Below are 24,840 nucleotides of genomic sequence, written 5' to 3'. Positions count from 1 at the left end.
ATTAGCTACATCCTTACATTAGCACCTAACACTATCCACCTGACAAGGTCCTGTGGTTTAGCTACAGTCATAGGTTAGGACCTCACACTGTCCCCCAACGAGTTGCTATGGTTTAGCTACAGTCATAGGTTTGGACTTCACACTGTCCCCTGACGAGGTGCTATGGTTTAGCTACAGCCTTACGTTAGGACCTCACGCTGTCCCTCGACGAGTTACTATGGTTTAGCTACAGTCATAGGTTAGGACCTCACACTGTCCCCTGACGATGTGCTATGGTTTAGCTACAGTCATTGGTTAGGACCTCACACTGTCCCCTGACGAGGTGCTATGGTTTAGCTACAGTCATAGGTTAGGACCTCACACTGTCCCCCGACGAGTTGCTATGGTTTAGCTACAGTCATTGGTTAGGACCTCATACTGTCCCCTGACGAGTTGCTATGGTTTAGCTACAGCCTTACGTTAGGACCTCACACTGGCCCCCGACGAGTTGCTATGGTTTAGCTACAGTCATAGGTTAGGACCTCACACTGTCCCCTGACAAGGTGCTATTGTTTAGCTACATCCTTACATTAGGACCTCACACTGTTCCCCGACGAGTTGCTATGGTTTAGCTACAGCCTTACGTTAGGACCTCACACTGTCCCCCGACAAGGTCGTGTGGTTTAGCTACATCCTTACATTAGCACCTCACACTGTCCCCCGATGAGGTTGTGTGGTTTAGCTACATCCTTACATTAGCACCTCACACTATCCACCCGACAAGGTCCTGTGGTTTAGCTACAGTCATAGGTTAGGGCCTCACACTGTCCTCCAACGAGTTGCTATGGTTTAGCTACAGTCATAGGTTTGGACTTCACACTGTCCCCTGACGAGGTGCTATGGTTTAGCTACAGCCTTACGTTAGGACCTCACGCTGTCCCTCGACGAGTTGCTATGGTTTAGCTACAGTCATAGGTTAGGACCTCACACTGTCCCCTGACGAGGTGCTATGGTTTAGCTACAGTCATTGGTTAGGACCTCATACTGTCCCCTGACGAGTTGCTATGGTTTAGCTACAGCCTTACGTTAGGACCTCACACTGGCCCCCGACGAGTTGCTATGGTTTAGCTACAGTCATAGGTTAGGACCTCACACTGTCCCCTGACGAGGTGCTATTGTTTAGCTACATCCTTACATTAGGACCTCACACTGTTCCCCGACGAGTTGCTATGGTTTAGCTACAGTCATAGGTTAGGACCTCATACTGTCCCCCGACGAGGTGGTGTGATTTAGCTATAGTCATAGGTTAGGACCTCACACTGTCCCCTGACGAGGTGCTATGGTTTAGCTACATCCTTACATTAGGACCTCACACTGTTCCCCGACGAGTTGCTATGGTTTAGCTATAGTCATAGCTTAGGACCTCACGCTGTCCCCCGACGAGTTGCTATGGTTTAGCTACAATCTTACGTTAGGACCTCATACTGTCCCCCGACGAGTTGCTATGGTTTAGCTACAGCCTTACGTTAGGACCTCATACTGTCCCCCGACGAGTTGCTATGGTTTAGCTACAGTCATAGGTTAGGACCTCACACTGTCCCCTGACGAGGTGCTATGGTTTAGCTACATCCTTACATTAGGACCTCACACTGTCCCCCGACGAGTTGCTATGGCTTAGCTACAGTCATAGCTTAGGACCTCATGCTGTCCCCCGACGAGCTGCTATGGTTTAGCTACAGCCTTACGTTAGGACCTCATACTGTCCCCCGATGAGTTGCTATGGTTTAGCTACAGCCTTACGTTAGGACCTCATACTGTCCCCCGACGAGTTGCTATAGTTTAGCTACAGCCTTACGTTAGGACCTCGCACTGTCCCCCGACGAGTTGCTATGGTTTACTACAGCCTTACGTTAGGACCTCATATTGTCCCCCGACGAGCTGCTATGGTTTAGCTACAGTCATAGGTTAGGACCTCACACTGTCCCCTGACGAGGTGGTGTGGTTTAGCTACATCCTTACATTAGGACCTCACACTGTCCCCTGACGAGTTGCTATGGTTTAGCTACAGTCATAGGTTAGGACCTCACACTGTCCCCCGACGAGTTGCTATGGTTTAGCTACAGCCTTATGTTAGGACCTCATACTGTCCCCCGACGAGTTGCTATGGTTTAGCTGCAGCCTTACGTTAGGACCTCATACTGTCCCCCGACGAGTTGCTATGGTTTAGCTACAGCCTTACGTTAGGACCTCACACTGTCCCCCGACGAGTTGCTATGGTTTAGCTACAGTCATTGGTTAGGACCTCATACTGTCCCCCGACGAGTTGCTATGGTTTAGCTACAGTCATTGGTTAGGACCTCACACTGTCCCCGACGAGTTGCTATGGTTTAGCTACAGTCATAGGTTAGGACCTCACACTGTCCCCTGACGAGTTGCTATGGTTTAGCTACAGTCATAGCTTAGGACCTCATGCTGTCCCCCGACGAGCTGCTATGGTTTAGCTACAGCCTTACGTTAGGACCTCATACTGTCCCCCGATGAGTTGCTATGGTTTAGCTACAGCCTTACGTTAGGACCTCATACTGTCCCCCGACGAGTTGCTATAGTTTAGCTACAGCCTTACGTTAGGACCTCGCACTGTCCCCCGACGAGTTGCTATGGTTTACTACAGCCTTACGTTAGGACCTCATATTGTCCCCCGACGAGCTGCTATGGTTTAGCTACAGTCATAGGTTAGGACCTCACACTGTCCCCTGACGAGGTGGTGTGGTTTAGCTACATCCTTACATTAGGACCTCACACTGTCCCCTGACGAGTTGCTATGGTTTAGCTACAGTCATAGCTTAGGACCTCACACTGTCCCCCGACGAGTTGCTATGGTTTAGCTACAGCCTTATGTTAGGACCTCATACTGTCCCCCGACGAGTTGCTATGGTTTAGCTGCAGCCTTACGTTAGGACCTCATACTGTCCCCCGACGAGTTGCTATGGTTTAGCTACAGCCTTACGTTAGGACCTCACACTGTCCCCCGACGAGTTGCTATGGTTTAGCTACAGTCATTGGTTAGGACCTCATACTGTCCCCCGACGAGTTGCTATGGTTTAGCTACAGTCATTGGTTAGGACCTCACACTGTCCCCGACGAGTTGCTATGGTTTAGCTACAGTCATAGGTTAGGACCTCACACTCTCCCCTGACGAGTTGCTATGGTTTAGCTACAGTCATAGCTTAGGACCTCACACTGTCCCCTGATGAGGTGCTATGGTTTAGCTACAGTCATTGGTTAGGACCTCATACTGTCCCCCGGCGAGTTGCTATGGTTTAGCTACAGTCATTGGTTAGGACCTCGCACTGTCCCCCGACCAGTTGCTATGGTTTAGCTACAGTCATACGTTAGGACCTCACACTGTCCCCTGACGAGTTGCTATGGTTTAGCTACAGTCATAGCTTAGGACCTCACACTGTCCCCTGATGAGGTGCTATGGTTTAGCTACAGTCATTGGTTAGGACCTCATACTGTCCCCCGGCGAGTTGCTATGGTTTAGCTATAGTCATTGGTTAGGACCTCACACTGTCCCCTGACGAGGTGCTATGGTTTAGCTACAGCCTTACGTTAGGACCTCACACTGTCCCCCCGACGAGTTGCTATGGTTTAGCTACAGTCATAGGTTAGGACCTCACACTGTCCCCTGACGAGTTGCTATGGTTTAGCTACAGTCATAGCTTAGGACCTCACACTGTTCCCTGATGAGGTGCTATGGTTTAGCTACAGTCATTGGTTAGGACCTCATACTGTCCCCCGGCGAGTTGCTATGGTTTAGCTATAGTCATTGGTTAGGACCTCACACTGTCCCCTGACGAGGTGCTATGGTTTAGCTACAGCCTTACGTTAGGACCTCACACTGTCCCCCGACGAGTTGCTATGGTTTAGCTACAGTCATAGGTTAGGACCTCACACTGTCCCCTGACGAGGTGCTATGGTTTAACTAGTCATTGGTGAGGACCTCATACTGTCCCCTGACGAGGTGCTATTGTTTAACTACAGTCATAGGTTAGGACCTCATACTGTCCCCCGACGAGGTGCTGTGGTTTAGCTACAGTCATTGGTTAGGACCTCATACTGTCCCCCGACGAGGTGGTGTGGTTTAGCTACATCCTTACATTAGGACCTCACCGGCCCGGATAGCACAGTTGGTAGAGCGTCCGCTTCGTCACCGGTAGATCCAGGATCAATCCTTGATCGAGTCACACCTAAGACTTTAAAAGAGGAAGTTGTAACTTCCTCGCTTGGCGTTCAGCATGAAGGGGATAGAGCAACGACTGGTTGACCCGTATCAGTATAATGGCTCGGGCGGGGCGGCTTACTTGCCTTCGGTAAGTCGTCTCAGTGAAGCAGTACTAAATAAAAGAATAAAAGAGCGGTGGAAATCCGTCCTGCAACAAGGAGGCACATTACACGTACATGCATCCTAATGATTCCTTCGTGGTCATATGACTGAAAAATTGCTGAGTACGACGTTAAACCCCAAGCACTCACTCATTAGGACCTCACACTGTCCCCCGACGAGGTGCTGTGGTTTAGCTACAGCCTTATTTTAGGACCTCACAATGTCCCGATATATGAGGTGCTATGGTTTAGCTACAGCCTTACGTTAGGACCTCACACTGTCCCCCAACGCGTTGCTATGGTTTAGTTACACTCATACGTTACGACCTTATTCTGTCCCCCGGCGAGGTGCTATGGTTTAACTGAAAAAAGTACATCACAGAATCCCAATTTCAGCCAATCACTAATGACACTTTGCACGTAAGTGAGCAAGTACATCACAGAATCTCAATATCAGTCAGTCAATAATGACAGTGTGTAGGTAAGTGATCAAGTATACCACAGAATCTCAATATCAGCCAGTCAATAATGACAGTGTGTCGGTAAGTGATCAAGTATACCACAGAATCTCAATATCAGTCAGTCAATAATGACAGTGTGTAGGTAAGTGATCAAGTATACCACAGAATCTCAATATCAGTCAGTCAATAATGACAGTGTGTAGGTAAGTGATCAAGTATACCACAGAATCTCAATATCAGTCAGTCAATAATGACAGTGTGTAGGTAAGTGATCAAGTATACCACAGAATCTCAATATCAGCCAGTCAATAATGACTCTTCGCAGGTAAGTGATCAAGTACATCACAGAATCTCAATATCAGCTAGTGACTAATGACACTCTGTAAGGAAGTTACCAGCTAAGACAGATAATATCAGTCGTTAAAGGATTAGTGTCCAAGATATATTATTTATTCATACATGTAATTAGCTAGCCCTGTATATGTTATTAAATTGAGTGTAAAAAATATTGAAAAAGGTTATATTAATCTGAGTAACATGGCACGTAAAATCACTAGATAATGAGACTGGTTTAATACATTTTTTTTTCGTCAACAGTCAGCGGTCTCTGCTCAGTGATGTCATACAAGTCCAACAATTTCCACCCCGGTGCCTGCACCCAGTAGTTATAAAATATTAATAACTGAACTGAAAACTGATGGATAGTAATCTCTGTACACTAATGCCGACGTCCACATGGCACGTGTATTTATATTGTCCTCATTGTACTCGACTATATGAGGTTACAGGCAGAGGCTATTCACAATGCTGACAATAACATGTACTGCTAGTTCATATTTATTGTGAAGCGACAGAGGTAAAGAATAGTGAATAAACACTAAATTTTAAGATAAACACACGGCATGTACAGTATAACACAGGATAGAGGCATAGTTTATCAATTTGTATTGCCACGGATGGGTGGAAATGTCTGGACAAAGATCAAATTTAACTCGGAATCTGAAGTCCACGAAGTCCAGAGATACCAGTGTCATAAATCGTAACTTCAATGTCCTCCACTATGGGTTCAAATTCATACGATAGTATATTTGCTTCTGTGTAGGTAGAATCCATCTTGAAAATGACATTATTTTGATATGAATTCCCAGGTTATTTAGTCCAGCCTGAATTGGGTTGGCCATCGATGACGTCACCCGCTGAGCTATAGTCCTACCGGGCAGCCGGTGGGAGATTGGCTAGGGCAGTGAATCCATTGTTTTTGGTGGATTTAAGGTCGCTATTACGTTTCTCCGAAGCCCTCCTGGTGACATACTGTTTAATCTTTATGATTAGGGCTAGTAGCTAAATCTGGATACCAAACCCTTAATGACGGTGTAAACACGGAAGCGATTAATCAAGACACAAAACACTGAAGTGATTCTACTGAGTGTATTTCACTCACAAAGAAAATCGCTTCTTCTCTCAATTTCACTCCAAACTCTTGCCTTGTGTGATGTGTCAGATTCCTATATTACTAATTTGCTCCTTAAACTATCAAGGAAGAAATGCATGGAAATCACAACTAAGAAATAAACTCAAACAATAAATTAAAAGTAAACATTGTAAGTGCATGAGAGCAGGAACATAGTTTCGTACCTACATATAGTGCTGGGAATACTTATGTGTCCATTTACTGCGTGGACAAAACAAGCCGTTAGCCTCAACAGCACATTAATATGTGACAGTCAATACTTGAAATTGTCAAGGAAGAGCATATACTGGAACATCTCATCAATGAGGCACTATGAAAGCATGGCACTATCAAAGCATGGCACGAAGTCTTTTTCTGTAATCACGTACAGTCTTGTAGAAGGCTTTGGCGCTGGAGATGCAGACTGGCAATACAAAGACTCGCAGAAAACGATACTACATAGCAACACCATTTAGGGAGTTTGTCCAGGTTGGTTCATGGGTAACAGTTTGTTGAGTTTGTCCAGGTTGGTTAATGGGTCACACATGTCACAGTTTGGGCAAATTGTCCAGGTTGGTTCATGAGTCACACATGTCACAGTTTGGGGAGTTTGTCCAGGTCGGTTTATGGGCCACACACGTCAGTTTAAGAGTTCGTCCATAATGGTTCATGGGTCACATACGTCACAGTTTTGGGAGTTTGTCCAGGTTATTTTCATGGGTCACACACATATCACAGTTAGCCACATCTAGTGGTGATTTGGGTAGTTTGTCTAAGCGCATTCTGTCACACACACGTCACAGTTAGCCACGTAGTGGTGATTTGGGTAGTTTGTCTAAGCGCATTCTGTCACACAAACGTCACAGTTAGCCACATGTAGTGGTGATTTGGGTAGTTTGTCTAAGTGCATTGTCACACACACGTCACAGTTCACCACACCTAGAGGTGATTTGGGTAGTTTGTCTAAGTTCATTGTCACACATACATCACAGTTAGCCACATGTAGTGGTGATTTGGGTAGTTTGTCTAAGTGCATTGTCACACACACGTCACAGTTCGCCACATGTAGTGGTGATCTGGGTAGTTTGTCTAAGTGCATTGTCACACACACGTCACAGTTAGCCACATGTAGTGGTGATTTGGGTAGTTTGTCTGCATTGTCACACACACGTCACAGTTAGCCACACTTAGCGGTAATTTGGGTAGTTTGCCCAGGTGCGTTGAGTCTGTAAGTAGGTCTGTCCCTGAATGGTGCCCAGAGTGGACACAGGCACCTGAATGGTGGTACCTCCGCTGACCGCCACTGTCTGTCCACTGACAGACATTGTCTGACCATTCACCACTTCGGACACAGGTATGGTCTGTATAGTGACAGGTACTGCAGCAGGGGCCTGGGGCTGTCCGGGGGAGGGGGCAGCCTGGACTGTGGCAAGGTGGCCTTGAGTGGTGTACTGGGTCTGCCCAAGAGCCTGTCCCAAGTGGCTCAGCTCAATTGTGGAGTGTTGGATGGGGATGTGAGTGGCGGCCTGCACCAGGGTAGTGTGGGTGCCCGGAGTGAGGCGATACTCTCCGGTGGGGTTACGGTACTCACTCAGGCTCTGGGTGAGCTCACTCATGGCCTGGGTGAGCAGGTCGGCTGTGGGGATCTCTGTGGAAGCCTGGGCTAAGGCTGCGGCCTGCACTGTCTCATATACATGGATCTCATGAGTCTTTGGCTCTTCCGTCAGGCACTCCTCCTCCCCCTCCATCTCATCCTTAAGCCTGCGATCCGACACAGCGGGCACAAGCTCGGAGTGCTTCTTCCTCTGATGCTGCATCAATTTGGCCTTGCTGGCATACTGCTTGTGGCAGAAGTCACAGGAGTGGGGCATGGTGGTGATGCTGCCCACAGTCTGGGAGTATGTGGGGTTGGGCAGGCCTGGGATGTCTGGGATCAGCGTCTTTGTCCTGCTGCTCAGAGGCAGATCTGCCCCTGGGTGGTTCTTGATGATGTGGGCCTTCCTCTTGGAGCTAGACTTGTAGACCTTGTCGCAGTACTGGCAGTAGTAGTCTCTCTGTGTCTTTAGGATGGGCAGATTGAGCTCAGGCACTTGGTCAGGTTTGATATCTGGATGACGCTTAGCCAGGTGGTTCACCAGCATACCTCTCCTCTTGAACCCCAGTAGACAAGTGTGACATTTGTAGATGAAGCGGTGATAGTCTGTGGGCGACACCTTGGGAATGAAGCGCTTGAGGCTGGGTCTGCGCTCTGACTTCTCGCGGATTCTCTGTTCCCGCTCTATAGAGTGCATCCTCTTCATGTGTTCCTTGAGCTTGTCTTTGCGTTTGAACTGCCGCCCGCACGTCTCGCACATGAAGTCCCTGTGGGCGGAGTGCTTCAGCATGTGCAGCTTCAGCTTGTCTGAGCGCGGGAATATTTTGTCACAGTCAGGACAAGGGTAGCGTTTTTCCGAGTGGAATCCGCGAATGTGCTTTTTGATGAGGACGAAGTCGTCAAACTGCCGCTGGCAAATAGGACATATATACACCCCATTGGTCTCATGCTGCTTCACATGGTCCTTGAGCACCAGGGATTGGTCAAAGCCCATGCGGCAGATGGGGCACTCGTGGAACTTCCTGTTGCTGTGGGTCTTCATGTGACAGGATAGCGCGGAGTTGTTCATGAAGCGCTTGAAGCAGACAGTACACTGAAGAGGTTTGGTCTCTTCATCTCCGTGACATAGCATGTGCTTCTGCAGCCTCTCCTGGGTGCTGAAGCCCTTCCAACACAGTGAGCACTTGTTTGCTCGCACGCAGCTTTTCCGAGTCATGGCGTGGTCGCTCGCATGCTCAATGAGATCTCGCTTGGAGGTGAACTCCTTGTGGCAGACTGGGCAGGCAGGGGGAGAACTCTGTAGGCTGACCAGGTTACCCTCGCTGCTGGCATCCCCTGCACCCTCCAGCACACTGCCCGTAATGATCAGCTCTCCATCTTCACCAGTGGATATGGAAACAGTCTTTTCTGTGCCTTCCAGCCCCACATCCTCGGCTGCGTGGGTCAGCGTGTGCAGGTTGAGCAGGCTGGAGTTGTCAAATGTGAGGTCACAGTGAGTACACACCCACTCGTTCCCACCTGTCTCCTTGCCCTTCCGTTTGTAGAGAGACTTAAGAGTTCTCTTGATCATCTCAGGATCATGCCTCTTCTGGTATTTCTTCAGTGTTCTGAAATCAAGTGTCACAAGATCCTTAAACTTACATCCACAGAGCACAGGGAGAAGTTACGCTTTCATTAGAAGAAATGAAAGTTTGAAATAAGATGAAATTATTTACCAGACTTCAAAATATTAGTACAAGACATCTTTCAGTTAATCAAAGTGTGAGCTCACTTTGTCAGATACAGATTGGTTGTCCTCTTCTTCCAGCTCTGGAAAACTTTAGTTTCTCCGTTTTCCTGCAGGATAAACACAATGTATCATATAAGCAAAGTGAAAACAGTCCCAGAAGAAACCCTCAAATGAATTGGCTTATTTCAATATACCCAGTGCTGCAGCATCCTTAGTGACGAAAGTTAAGTTTCAACCTCAGATATTTATAATTAAAACACTAACGCTTTCGAATGTTTTCTCAGTAAAAAGTGTGGCAGTCAAAGAGCACTGCATACAATTTATAATCTTACAAGGTAATCCTGTTTGTATAACACGTAGCACAAACCTTCAGTGTTTTTGTATAACACGTAGCACAAACCTCCAGTGTTTTGTATAACACGTAGCACTAACCTCCAGTGTTTTGTATAACACGTAGCACAAACCTTCAGTGTTTTTGTATGACATGTAGCACTAACCTTCAGTGTTTTGTATGGCATGTAGCACAAACCTTCAGTGTTTTGTATGACACGTAGCACAAACCTTCAGTGTTTTTGTATGACACGTAGCACAAACCTTCAGTGTTTTGTACGACATGTAGCACTAACCTTCAGTGTTTTGTACGACATGTAGCACAGACCTTCAGTGTTTTGTACGACATGTAGCACAAACCTTCAGTGTTTTGTACGACATGTAGCACTAACCTTCAGTGTTTTGTACGACATGTAGCACAAACCTTCAGTATTTTGTACGACATGGAGCACAAACCTTCAGTATTTTGTATGACACGTAGAACAAACCTTCAGTGTTTTGTATGACATGGAGCACAAACCTTCAGTGTTCTGTATGACACGTAGCACAAACCTTCAGTGTTTTGTATGACACGTAGCACAAACCTTCAGTGTTTTGTATGACACGTAGCACAAACCTTCAGTGTTGTGTATGACACATAGCACAAACCTTCAGTGTTTTGTATAACACGTAGCACAAACCTTCAGTGTTTTTGTATGACATGGAGCACAAGCCTTCAGTGTTTTTGTATGACACAGAGCACAAACCTTCAGTGTTTTGTATGACACGTAGCACAAACCTCCAGTGTTTTGTATGACACGTAGCACTAACCTTCAGTGTTTTGTATAACACGTAGCACAAACCTTCAGTGTTTTGTACGACATGTAGCACTAACCTTCAGTGTTTTGTACGACATGTAGCACAAACCTTCAGTGTTTTGTATGACACGTAGCACAAACCTTCAGTGTTTTGTACGACATGTAGCACTAACCTTCAGTGTTTTGTATGACATGGAGCACAAACCTTCAGTGTTTTGTACGACATGTAGCACTAATCTTCAGTGTTTTGTATGACATGGAGCACAAACCTTCAGTGTTTTGTACGACATGTAGCACAAACCTTCAGTATTTTGTACGACATGTAGCACTAACCTTCAGTATTTTGTATGACACGCAGCACAAACCTTCAGTGTTTTGTATGACACATAACACAAACCTTCAGTGTTTTTGTATGACACAGAGCACAAACCTTCAGTGTTTTTGTATGACACGTAGCACAATCCTTCAGTGTTTTTGTATGACACGTAGCACAAACCTTCAGTGTTTTGTACGACACGTAGCACAAACCTTCAGTGTTTTGTACGACATGTAGCACAAACCTTCAGTGTTTTGTATGACATGTAGCACTAACCTTCAGTGTTTTGTACGACATGTAGCACTAACCTTCAGTGTTTTGTACGACATGTAGCACTAACCTTCAGTGTTTTGTACGACATGTAGCACTAACCTTCAGTGTTTTGTATGACACATAGCACAATCCTTCAGTGTTTTGTATGACACATAGCACAAACCTTCAGTGTTTTGTATGACATGGAGCACAAACCTTCAGTGTTTTTGTATGACATGGAGCACAAACCTTCAGTGTTTTGTATGACACAGAGCACAAACCTTCAGTACTTTGTATGACATGCAGCACAAACCTTCAGTGTTTTGTATGACACAGAGCACAAACCTTCAGTACTTTGTATGACATGCAGCACAAACCTTCAGTGTTTGGTACGACACCTAGCACAAACCTTCAGTGTTTTGTATAGCACGAAGCACAAACCTTCAGTGTTTTGTATGAAACGTAGCACAAACCTTCAGAGTTTTGTACGACACATAGCACAAACCTTCAGTGTTTTGTATGACACTAGCACAAACCTCCAGTGTTTTGTATGACACGTAGAACAAACCTTCAGTGTTCTGTATGACATGTAGCACAAACCTTCAGTGTTTTGTATGACATGGAGCACAAACCTTCAGTGTTTTGTATGACACGTAGCACAATCCTTCAGTGTTTTGTATGACACAGAACACAATCCTGCAGTGTTTTGTATGACACATAGCACAAACCTCCAGTGTTTTGTACGACACTAGAACAAACCTTCAATGTTTTGTACTACACTAGAACAAACCTTCAGTGCTTTGTATGACACATAGCACAAACCTCCAGTGTTTTGTATGACACGTAGCACAAACCTTCAATGTTTTGTACTACACTAACACAAACCTTCAGTGTTTTGTATGACACGTAGCACAAACCTTCAGTGTTTTGTATGACACGTAGCACAAACCGTCAATGTTTTGTACTACACTAGCACAAACATTCAGTGTTTTGTATGACACGTAGCACAAACCTCCAGTGTTTTTTTAAGACAGGTAGCACTAACCTTCAGTGTTTTGTACGACACATAGCACAAACCTTCAGTGTTTTGTATGACACATAGCTCAAACCTTCAGTGTTTTGTATGACACGTAGCACAAACCTTCAGTGTTTTGTATGACACATAGCACAAACTTTAGGGGTTTTGTATGACACTTGGAACAAACCTTCAGTGTTTTGTATGACACTAGCACAAACCTCCAGTGTTTTGTATGACACGTAGAACAAACCTTCAGTGTTCTGTACGACGTGTAGCACAAACCTTCAGTGTTTTGTATGACACGTAGCACAATCCTTCAGTGTTTTGTATGACACTAGCACAAACCTTCAGTGTTTTGTATGACACTAGCACAAACCTCCAGTGTTTTGTATGGCACGTAGCACAAGCCTTCAGTGTTTTGTATGACACATAGCACAAACCTTCAGTGTTTTGTATGACACATAGCACAAACCTTCAGTGTTTTGTACAACACGCAGCACAAACCTCCAGTGTTTTGTATGACACGTAGCACAAACCTTCAGTGTTTTGTATGGCACGTAGCACAAACCTTCAGTGTTTTGGCAGGTCGTCCCCTTTTCTTGGGCACCCCAGAGGCTGTGAGTTGTGTGGCTTTACGTTTGGGTTTCTTGACACCGTTACTGTCATACTCTTCATCCGGGTCACCCTCGGTTCCACCCTCCTCATGCTCCGCCAGATGGTTTTGTAGCTGAGCAGACGTACGGAACTTCTTAGGGCACTCGTAACATGGCCACTTCGCATCTGGGTCAGCTAAAATCAGAGTAGAATGATTACAGCCTAAAACCAGCATATCACTTGGCATCCAGGTCAGTTTAAAATCAGAGTAGAATGATTACAGCCTAAAACCAGCACATCACTTGGCATCCAGGTCAGCTAAAACCAGAGTAGAATGATTACAGCCTAAAACCAGCACACCACTTGGCATACGGGTCTGCTAAAATCAGAGTAGAATGATTACAGCCTAAAACCAGCACACCACTCGGCATCCGGGTCAACTAAAATCAGAGTAGAATGATTACTACGTAAAACCAGCATATCACTTGGCATCTGGGTCAACTAAAATCAGATTAGAATGATTACAGCCTAAAACCAGCACATCACTTGGCATCTGGGTCAGCTAAAATCAGAGTAGAATGATTACAGCCTAAAACCAGCACTTGGCATGCAGGTCGGCTGAAATCAGAGCAGAATGATTACAGCCTAAAACCAGCACATCACTTGGCACCCGGGTCAGCTAAAATCAGAGTAGAATGATTACAGCCTAAAACCAGCACATCACTTGGCATCCAGGTCAGCTAAAATCAGAGTAGAATGATTACAGCCTAAAACCAGCACACCACTTGGCATCCGGGTCAGCTAAAATCAGAGTAGAATGATTACAACGTAAAACCAGCACATCACTTGGCATCTGGGTCAACTAAAATCAGATTAGAATGATTACAGCCTAAAACCAGCACATCACTTGGCATCTGGGTCAGCTAAAATCAGGGTAGAATGATTACAGCCTAAAACCAGCACTTGGCATGCAGGTCGGCTGAAATCAGAGCAGAATGATTACAGCCTAAAACCAGCACATCACTTGGCATCCGGGTCAGCTAAAATCAGAGTAGAATGATTACAGCCTAAAACCAGAGGACACACGTGTATGGTAGCCTGGTCAACTGACAACAATGGTGAATTGTAACAAGCTAGATCATGCAGGTCATCCAGCTGATTATGTGACCACTTGAGTAAAGGTCTTCCAATAAAATTAACCATAACATACACATGGTACCTAACCTTGGATGTATGGATCACTTTATAAGCCATGTAAAACCCATGTATAAACCCTGTAAAAGTCATGTATAAGCCCTGTATAAACCCTGTACAAACCCTGAATAAGCCATGTATAACACAAGTAAAAGCCATGTATAAATCATGTATAAACCCCATACAATCCCTGTTTATGCCATGTAGAAGCCATGTAAAAGCCCTGTATAAGCCCTGTATAAACCCCGTACAAGCTCTTTGTAAACCCTGTATATGCCATGTATAAGCCCTGTATAAGCCATGTATAAACCCCATGCAAGCCCTGTATATGCCATGAATAAACCCCGTACAAGCCCTGTATAAACCATGTATAACACATGTATAAACCCCATACAAGCCCTGTATACGCCATGTATAAACAATGTACAAGCCCTGTGTATGCCATGTATAAACCCTGTATAAGCCATGTATAAACCCTGTACAAGCCCTGTATAAACCATGTATAACACATGTATAAACCCCATACAAGCCCTGTATACGCCATGTATAAACAATGTACAAGCCCTGTATATGCCATGTATAAACCCTGTACAAGCCCTGTATAAGCCATGTATAAACAATGTACAAGCCCTGTATATGCCATGTATAAAGCCTGTACAAGCCCTGTATAAACCATGTATAAACCCCGTACAAGCACTGTATAAGCCATGTATAAACCCCATACAAGCTCTGTATAAGCCATGTATAAACCCCATACAAGCCCTGTATAAACAATGTACAAGCCCTGTATACGCCATGTATAAACCCTGTACAAGCCCTGTATAAGCCATGTATAAACAATGTACAAGCCCTGTATACGCCATGTATAAATCCTGTACAAGCCCTGTATAAGCCATGTATAAACCCTGTACAAGCCCTGTATAAGCCATATACAAGCCATGTATAAACCCCGTATAAGCCCTGTTTAAGCCATGTATAAACCCCGTACCAGCCCTGTAAAAGCCATATACAAGCCATGTATTAACCCCATACAAGCCCTGTCACCCTTCATTCCATCATCTATCAGCCTTACCTTCCATGTCCTCCTGTAGAATAGGCAGGGTGTTGACACCCAGCCTTTCAGCATAGTGTGCAGCATACCAGACCTGAAAACACAGCAACACACTAATTCACACACTAATTCACACACTTGCCACTCATCCAATGGGTGTGACAAAACACATGTAAGACAGAGCTATGTTGGATAAGGTTTTAAATCCTTGCCCAAAAAGAGATCAGGTATAAAATGAATCAATAATTAGGTTTTACTGCTATATTGGCAGTATTTAAGTCACACAGCTGCAAGACAACAATAATTTACTAGTTGTGTTGAACAAGAAGCCATGTTAAGACTAGAAAAGTAGGGTGAATGTTGCACAGGAAAAGTAGGGTGAATGTTGCACAGGAAAAGTAGGGTGAATGTTGCACAGGAAAAGTAGGGTGAATGTTGCACAGGAAAAGTAGGGTGAATGTTGCACAGGAAAACAAACGCCAGGAATAAGAAGACAAAAAATGGAGACACCTTTAGCTCCTGCTTGGGCTCAATGGCTTTTGTCACGGTGAAGAAGATGTCATATCCATACTGATAGGCCACCAGGTTCTGCTCAGCGTAGTTCTCAGCTGGACGTACAAACATCATCCAGTTACACAGATTCTCATCCCTCGTGTTGAAGTAACCATAATCTCCTCCTTCCTTTTCCAGCTGGTGATAAAATAGTACACAAAATACATCAACTCTGAAAATTATTATAGTTTACAAACACCACATCTGCAGTATAAGACACATCCTGGATTTACACCACATCCACAGTATTACAGACACATGCTGGATTTACACCACATCTGCTGTATTACAGACACATCCTGGATTTACACCACATCCACAGTATTACAGACACATGCTGGATTTACACCACATCTGCTGTATTACAGACACATCCTGGATTTACACCACATCCACAGTATTACAGACACATCCTGGATTTACACCACATCTGCTGTATTACAGACACATCCTGGATTTACACCACATCCACAGTATTACAGACACATGCTGGATTTACACCACATCTGCTGTATTACAGACACATCCTGGATTTACACCACATCCACAGTATTACAGACACATGCTGGATTTACACCACATCTGCTGTATTACAGACACATCCTGGATTTACGCCACATCTGCAGTATTACAGACACATGCTGGATTTACACCACATCTGCAGTATTACAGACACATCCTGGATTTACACCACATCCACAGTATTACAGACACATCCTGGATTTACGCCACATCTGCAGTATTACAGACACATCCTGGATTTACACCACATCCACAGTATTACAGACACATGCTTGATTTACCCTATTTACCCAGACCCACGGTATTACAGACACATTCTGGATTTACACCACATCTGCAGTATTACAGACACATCCTGGACTTACACCACATCTGCAGTATTACACACACATCTTAGATTTACACCACATCCGTGGTATTACAGACACATCCTGGATTTACACCACATCTGCAGTATTAGACACACCACATTTGCAGTATTACAGATACTCCACATTCGCAACAATAGAGACACACCACATCGGCAGTATTACAGACAAACCACATCCGCAGCATTTATTTATTTATTTGATTTGTGCTTTATGGTGTACTCAAGAATATTTCACTTATACGACGGCGGTCAGCATTATGGTGGGAGAAAACCAGGCAGAGCCCAAGGAAAAACCCACGATCATCCGCAAGTTGCTGGCAGACCTTCCCACATATGACAGCATAGGAAGCCAGCATGAGCTGGACTTGAACTGACAGCGACTCCATTGGTGAGAGGCTCCCGGGTTATTACACTGTGCCAGTGCGCTAACCAACCATAGTATTACAGAGACATCCTGGATTCACTCCACATCAACTGTATGATTACTGTACCTACCCGCAGAAGAAAGCGAGTGTTTGCCACCATATCTCTGCTCTCACACAGCTCAGCTATGAATGGTCCAAACTGAGTCTGTTTAGGTAAAAGGCGCTTGGCAAAAACACCCAGCTCTGAAAAAACAATACAGGTTGAATATTTCTCTTCAGAAAGTGCTTCTCCACATGCAAAACCTATTCAAGCTCTTACTCAGATTGGCAAATACCTCTGGAAGATTCCTAATGCAACCATTCTTGTCTTACAAGTAACTTGCTATCTGCATATATATTTACAGAATCTGCTATGAATCTTTCATGTAATAATTTCTCTTTGTTTCTGTATTTCTAGAATGGAATACATTCTTCTTACCAGGCGTATCTCCAAAGCGGAATATCTGTAGAAGATTGGGCAGACTTGACCAGGCTCTAGACAGCACCAGTTTGTCAGGGATGGGCATGAGTTTGTGTAGGGCACATTCTGTAGCATAGGACCTCATGCATTCCTCACACCCTGCAAGTAGAGTAATACAAAAAACATAAATAAAATACCAAACTACCCGAATTCCTCAACCTTTGTGAGTGTGAATGAGCAAATTTCAATTTAGACACAGAATATAGCCCTCAGACCATACCTGAACACCTTACAAACATGCCAAAAGGTTGAACAATTAGTGGTATGGTAAAGTACAAAAATACTGAAAAACACAGTTGCAAAGTTAAACAGCATCAGTGTAAAACAGCAGCATGGTAAATTGCAATAGTATGGTAAAACAAAAGTAGCATGGTAACACACTGTAGTGCAATAAAACAAAGCACTGATAAAAAGAAATGTAAATACATGTTTATATCCCATTCGTACCTTTGATTGCTTGACAAATTTTATATATTCAAAGAATGACTGATTCTGTGAGTTTCCAAATGACTTGTAAATGGTGATTACGGCTTACAGATTTCCTCGTGATTGTATGGCTTGGGGATATATCTCTGAGGGCGTCTCTGGTATGTATCGGCCTCCATGTGGGCGATCCTGTCAGACTTTCTCACCTGTCAATCAATAATGAGCAATTCATCAGCACCTGTACACACACCTGACATAACTGTACACACCATGTACACACACCTGACACATGCCCACACACCATGTACACACACCTGACGCATGCCCACACACCATGTACATACACCTAACATATTCATACACACCATATACACACACCTGACACATGCCCACACACCATGTACATACACCTGACACATGCCCACACACCATATACACACACCTGACACACGCCCACACACCATATACACACACCTGACACATGCCCACACACCATGTACACACACCTGACACACGCCCACACACCATGTACAGACACCTGACACATGCCCACACACCATATACACACACCTGACACATGCCCACACACCATGTACAGACACCTGGCATATGCGCACACACCATGTACAGACACCTGGCATATGCGCACACACCATGTACACACACCTGACACATGCCCACACACCATGTACACACACCTGACACATGCCCACACACCATATACACACACCTGACACATGCCCACACACCATATATACACACCTGACACATGCCCACACACCATGTACACACACCTGACACATGCCCACACACCATGTACAGACACCTGGCATATGCACACACACCATATACACACATCAGACACATGCCCACACACCATGTACAGACACCTGGCATATGCGCACACACCATGTACACACACATGATATATATGCACAAACCATGTACCCACACCTGACATATGCCCACACACACACCATGTACACACATATTACATACATGCATGTGCACACCCTATGTAGACACGCCTGACACATGCACATACACCACGTAAACACACCAGACATACACACACACACCATGTACCCACACCAGACATACACGCACACACCATGTACCCACACCAGACATATGCAAACACACCATGTACACACACCTGATACATACGCATTTCCACATATGCCATTTACCCACACATGACATGAGCATGCACTGTGTACACACACCTGACATTGGCACATACACCGTCTACACACACCTGACATTTGCACACACACCATGTACCCACACCTGACATATGCACAACACACCATGTACCCACACCTGACATATGCACATATCCATGAACACACTCCTGACATTTGAGAACAAACTATGTACACACCCACTTGTACAGACACCTGGGGCTCTTTCACAAAGATGTTGTATTTGTACGACGATGGTATGTTAATAGTAACGTACAAAATATCATACGACAAATGTAAGATAAATAAATGTCATATGCTGCTTTGTGAAAGTGGCCCCTGCATACATGCATCCACCCACGCAGCAGTATGCACATACCTGTACTTGTGAATACAGTCCAAAGGTTAGAGTTCACCATTAGAAACCTCCAGGTGTGTGACACAATTAAGTCCTCCTCATGAAAAAAGCTGTGCATTTCATGTTATGAACAGAAACATAACACCCAAACACTCATTAGTTTGGATCTACGATGGGTACATAAACTTATAATCTATATGGCCTATAACAGCTACACTGACAGATAAATGCTGGATGCTCACCCTTCTCTGGTCAGTGTCCACATTCTCCTTGTCTTCTCTCTCATCCAGCTGACCATTAGGGGTGACAGTGGACTGGGCAGTTTGCACATTCTGGACATTGGGCAGTTCCACAGGTATGAAGTAGCCCATCTGCCCAGAGCCTGAGGCCTGCTGAGGTTGTGTCATAGGGAAGTTAGCATACTGTAGGTTAGACACCGCATAGCCAGAGATGGTGGACATCTGATTGGGTGCCAAGTTAAGTGTGGCAGTCACATGTCCTGAAGGTGCCAGCAAAAGCCCGGATTGACTAGCATGATTAACTGATTGACTGGAGTGGTTGTTTGAAGTATGTAACCGGTGATCTGACGGGGTCATATGATGAGCACTATAGGGAGGTGGTGATATCTGATGATGACCTGGACAGAGAAAATAACCCATCATCTATATGAAGCCTGCGTGCACAAAAACATACAAATGACTGTCATTTATCATACTATTCATACCTTGGGTGGCCCAAGGACCAGTGGCATGGGTGGACTGATGATCAGTGATATGGGTGGCCCAAAGATTGGTGTCATGTGTGGCCCAAGGCCCAGAGTCATGGGTGACCAAAGGACCAATGGCATGGGTGGCCCAAGAACCAATTGCCATGTGTGGCCCAAAGACCAGTGTTATGTGCAGCCTGATTACCAGTGTCATTGAGTGTACTGTCACCCAGTGTCAGGTTTGGACTGATGACCAGTTGTTATGTGTGGCCTGATGACCACTGTGAAGTCTGGACTGATGACCAGTGTCCATTGATGTACTGTTGCCAGTGTGAGGTTTGGACTGATGACCAGTGTCATTGATGTACTGTTGCCCAGTGTGAGGTTTGGACTGATGACCAGTGTCATGTGTGACCTGATGACCAGAGTCAAGTTTGGACTTGATGACCAGTGTCATGTGTGGCCTGATGACCACTGTGAAGTTTGGGACTGATGACCAGTGTCATTGATGTACTGTTGCCCAGTGTAAGGTTTGGACTGATGAACAGTGTCATGTGTGACCTGATGGACCAGTGTCATGTGTGACCTGATGACCCAGTGTCACTGATGTACTGTTGCCCAGTGTCAGGTTTGGCTGATGACCAGTGTCATGTTGTGACCTGATAACCAGTTCCCGTGTGTGGCCTGATGACCAGTGCCATTGATATACTGTTGCCCAGTGTAAGGTTTGGACTGATGACCACTGTCATGTGTGGCCTGATGGACCAATGTCATGTGTGGCATGATCATCAGTGTCATGGATGAACTAATAACCAGTGTCATGTGCGGCGTGATCATCAGTGTGATGGATTGGACTGATGACCAGCGTCATGTACGCCTTGATCCATCCGGGGTCATGGATGGATTGATGACCAGTGTCACGTGCGGCATGATCAGTAAGTGTCATGGATGGACTGATGACCGGTGGTCATGTGCACCATGATCATCAGTGTCACAGATGGCCTGATGACCAGTGTCATGTGCAGCATGATCATCAGGTGTCTCGGATGGCCTGATGACCAGTGTCATGTGTGGCATGATCATCAGTGTCTCAGATGGACTGATGACCAGTGTCATGTGCGCCATGATCATCAGTGTCATGGATGGACTGATGACCAGTGTCAGGTGCGGCATGATCCATCAGTGTCCATGGATGGACTGATGACAAGTGTCATGTGCGGCTTGATCATCAGTGTCATGGATGGACTGATGAAGAGTGTCATGTGCGGTGTGATCATCAGTGTCATAGGTGGACCTTTCAGGGCATTGGATAGATTATGTGATGATCTGAGTTTGTCCAGGTGAGATGCCGTAATTTTGAGAATTAAGGATTTGTTTACCAATGTAAGTGACTTTCTGTGCCTTTATATCTTTGAACACATCACCGCTGGCCATTTGCTTGACTTCCATTTTGTTAAAATTAGTGTGCTCAATGACAAGAGTTAGCATAAAAAGACTGAATAAGCAGGTCACCATTCGGAAACCCTTGATGTCCTGCATTTAAGCCAATTAATCCGCATTTTGGGGGTTTCCTACTGATTCCTGGCTGTAACGGGGTATGGCTGTAATGAAGGGTTTTGAATCAATTGTAAAGTCAATTGTAGGGTCTACAATCAATTGTAAAGTCAGTTGTGGGATCTACAAGCAATTGTAAAGCCAGTTGCGGGATGTACAAGCAATTGTAAAGTCAGTTGTGGGATCTACAAGCAATTGTACAGCCAGTTGCAGGATCAACAAGCAATTGTAAAGTCAGTTGTGGGATCTACAAGCAATTGTACAGCCAGTTGCAGGATCAACAAGCAATTGTAAAGTCAGTTGTGGGATCTACAAGCAATTGTATAGCCAGTTGCAGGATCAACAAGCAATTGTAAAGTCAGTTGTGGGATCTACAAGCAATTGTATAGCCAGTTGCGCAATCAACAAGCAATTGTATAGCCAGTTGCAGGATCAACAAGCAATTGTAAAGTCTAGAATATAGATGTAATTATGATTTCTTTGTGCATGTGTGCACTGTAAAGAGGGGTACCCAGAGCCTTCTGGACATAAAACTGAAATAAATAAATGGAAGCACTGACCCACAGAGCTGCTGTCCACTGTGCGATCAAGTCCTGAGTCCATGGCTGAGTCGCTGGACGAAGTGAGTCCGCTGGAGCCCACAGACTCCTGACTCAAGTGACTCGTATCAAGAGAGGCATCCATAACATCCTCTGATGTGTTTGACCGTGGAACCCACCACTGTCGAGTGAAGAAGCCCAGTCTCATCACTTTCATCTGGTAAGTGTCCCGAGTGAGGCACTACAATAACAACATCTGGTAAATGTCCCGAGTGAGGCACTACAATAACAACATCTGGTAAATGTCCAGACTGAAGCACTAGAATAACAACCACATGATTATCCAACAGCGGAGCAAAAACATGGGAAGCACCTTTTTCCAATACAGAAAGTAAATAATGGCATTCAATATGACTGAATAAAGCGTATGTAATAGTTCCATGGGCAAACTCAACAATAATATGACTGAATAAAGAGTATGTAATAGTTCCATGGGCAAACTGAACAATAATATGACTGAATAAAGAGTATGTAATAGTTCCATGGGCAAACTGAACAATAATATGACTGAATAAAGAGTATGTAATAGTTCCATGGGCAAACTGAACAAATTCGGTTTTATTTACTGCACAGTAAAGTGCTGAACATTTAAGAAGTAGGCCTAATATGATACATGCATGTATGTACAAGACACGGCTGTGGTCACCCACCTCTGTGAGGAGGAAAGTCCTCGCCGTCCCCTTGGGTGGTGTCAGGCTCCCCGCTGCCACTGTCACTCCTGTGGGTACGCTGAAAATGTCAAGCTATTAGCTTCTCCAAACCAGACCCTGCGAGTCTCAGTGGCTTATAATAGAAGTCGAACCATAAAGAAACACAGGGCCTACTGAAGCCGCCTTTTCAACAGAATATGAAAGTAAACAAGTAAGCATAGATAATCTTAGAAGGTTAGAAGGTCAGGTGCATGTAACAAGATACAACAGGGTTGTTTAATATATCTTAAAGGATTAGGCCACGTATGGTAAAACTGTGAAATAGCAGAGCTATTACCAGATGTCAAAAGTAAAATAGTTAACAACTACGACTAACTCTTGATAAACAATAAAACCACTGTGTAAGTCACTTACCGCTTTTGGTTTTGGTGTCCAAGATAGATAATCACCCAGTCTTGGTAATCTTGTCACCTCGGTAGCTTTGCGACCTCTATGACAAAAGACGGCCTCGACTGGGTGATCATCCACATGTAACTTGCACACCTCAACCTCAGTCCGTAACTGTAACTTGTTATATCATCATGCAAAGCTCTATCCGGAAACAGTAACCTCATCATTCACATGTTACATCATCAAAACCCAGACATATGAATGGGAGGACTGGGCCTAATCTGGCCTCAGAAGGGCAGGGGGTCGAAACACTGGCACCTCATTGTTGAATATTTCGATTCTCATACATTTTTAAGGGCCTCGATTCCTATGGTTGACCACCAACCCACGTGCGCACCACAACATGTATCTGGCCCAAAAATTCAGTCAAAGGATGGCTTGTATTTATTGATATGTGGAGAACTTTGCCATCCCGGATGACATGTGCATCTGATCATCACAGGTATCATAGCTACCCCAGGCCATCATTAAAAAGTTGTTCGCATAATCTGAATGCTAACTGAATAATCCTGGGTCCAATTTTCGTCACTTGCTTCAGGGCATACATTTCCAATGTTAAATGGTCTTTAAAAACTTTGTTGTTTTCATAACCAAGTTCTTTCACACCGAAGTCAAATATTCCTTCTTGATTCTGGATCCAACATTAAATTTGAGTAAATTAACGAACTTTAAACCTAAACAACTGAAGTTGACAGGCATCCACTGCTTTCGCCACTGTGGCGAAGGGACATCAATATGCTTTCACCACACAGAAATTGTATTTGCCAAAACTATTGTGGCGAACAACTAGTCAAAACCTAGCGACTAAGTAAATAATTCAAGTCTTATAATGAATTCAGGCTGTTTCTGTTTTTTTTTTTTCCTTTTGACACAAAGGGCACTTAGAGGGAAGGGCAGCATCTGGTAATCGGACGCTGAGAAGGGCTGGATTAGGCCCTGGAGGAATCTGGCAATGTGTCCATGTCATTGCTGCACATTTCTACAGCTATCTCTACAGAAGAAATACAGTTTCTGCCATGACTACCACCCAAGGTCTTTTCTTACCATAAATCTGTGGCCAGTGATATAAACATACAGCGTTACACAAAAATTCATGGTCGGCATGAACAGCACGTTGTATCTCACCTAAACTACAGCTGCATAAACAGCATGTTGTATCTTGCCTACATCACAGCTGCCTACCTTGGGTGGTACGGTCTCCATCATGTCTGAGCCTGTGAATACTGTACTGATGGAGCTGACTGTTGGGTCTGCGTCACCCTCCCCTGAGTGGTCCATGTGAGCAGCGTGCATACTGGGAGATCCCGCCGTTGTGCTAACCTCAGACGTGGAACCGAAGGAGACCAAACTGCTGTGGGTGGCGTGTGAGCTAGACACAATCATCCCCAGAGAGGTTTTTGGCATAGCGGTCGACTGAGACGGCATGGCATGGA

At 44.8% G+C, this 24,840-nt stretch overlaps 1 protein-coding gene across 1 annotated transcript; it reads right to left on the bottom strand.

The window, feature by feature from the left end:
• Positions 1-5,267: 5,267 nt before the first annotated feature.
• Positions 5,268-23,523, bottom strand: LOC135462188 (PR domain zinc finger protein 10-like). Its single transcript, XM_064739584.1, has 11 exons — positions 22,958-23,523; positions 22,269-22,488; positions 19,691-20,085; positions 18,016-18,112; positions 17,439-17,579; positions 17,091-17,203; positions 15,662-15,841; positions 15,173-15,245; positions 12,881-13,101; positions 9,642-9,706; positions 5,268-9,477 (listed from the first exon to the last, which is right to left on the bottom strand). The coding sequence occupies exons 2-11, from the start codon at positions 22,462-22,464 to the stop codon at positions 7,464-7,466; spliced, it is 3,495 nt and encodes a 1,164-aa protein (XP_064595654.1). The 5' UTR covers positions 22,465-22,488; positions 22,958-23,523; the 3' UTR covers positions 5,268-7,463.
• Positions 23,524-24,840: the final 1,317 nt, after the last annotated feature.

This window comes from Liolophura sinensis, chromosome 1, assembly GCF_032854445.1.
Source record: "Liolophura sinensis isolate JHLJ2023 chromosome 1, CUHK_Ljap_v2, whole genome shotgun sequence".
Lineage (NCBI taxonomy): Eukaryota > Metazoa > Mollusca > Polyplacophora > Chitonida > Chitonidae > Liolophura > Liolophura sinensis.
The sequence above is the reverse complement of the archived record's forward strand: the minus strand, read 5'-3'. Positions and strand labels throughout refer to the sequence as shown.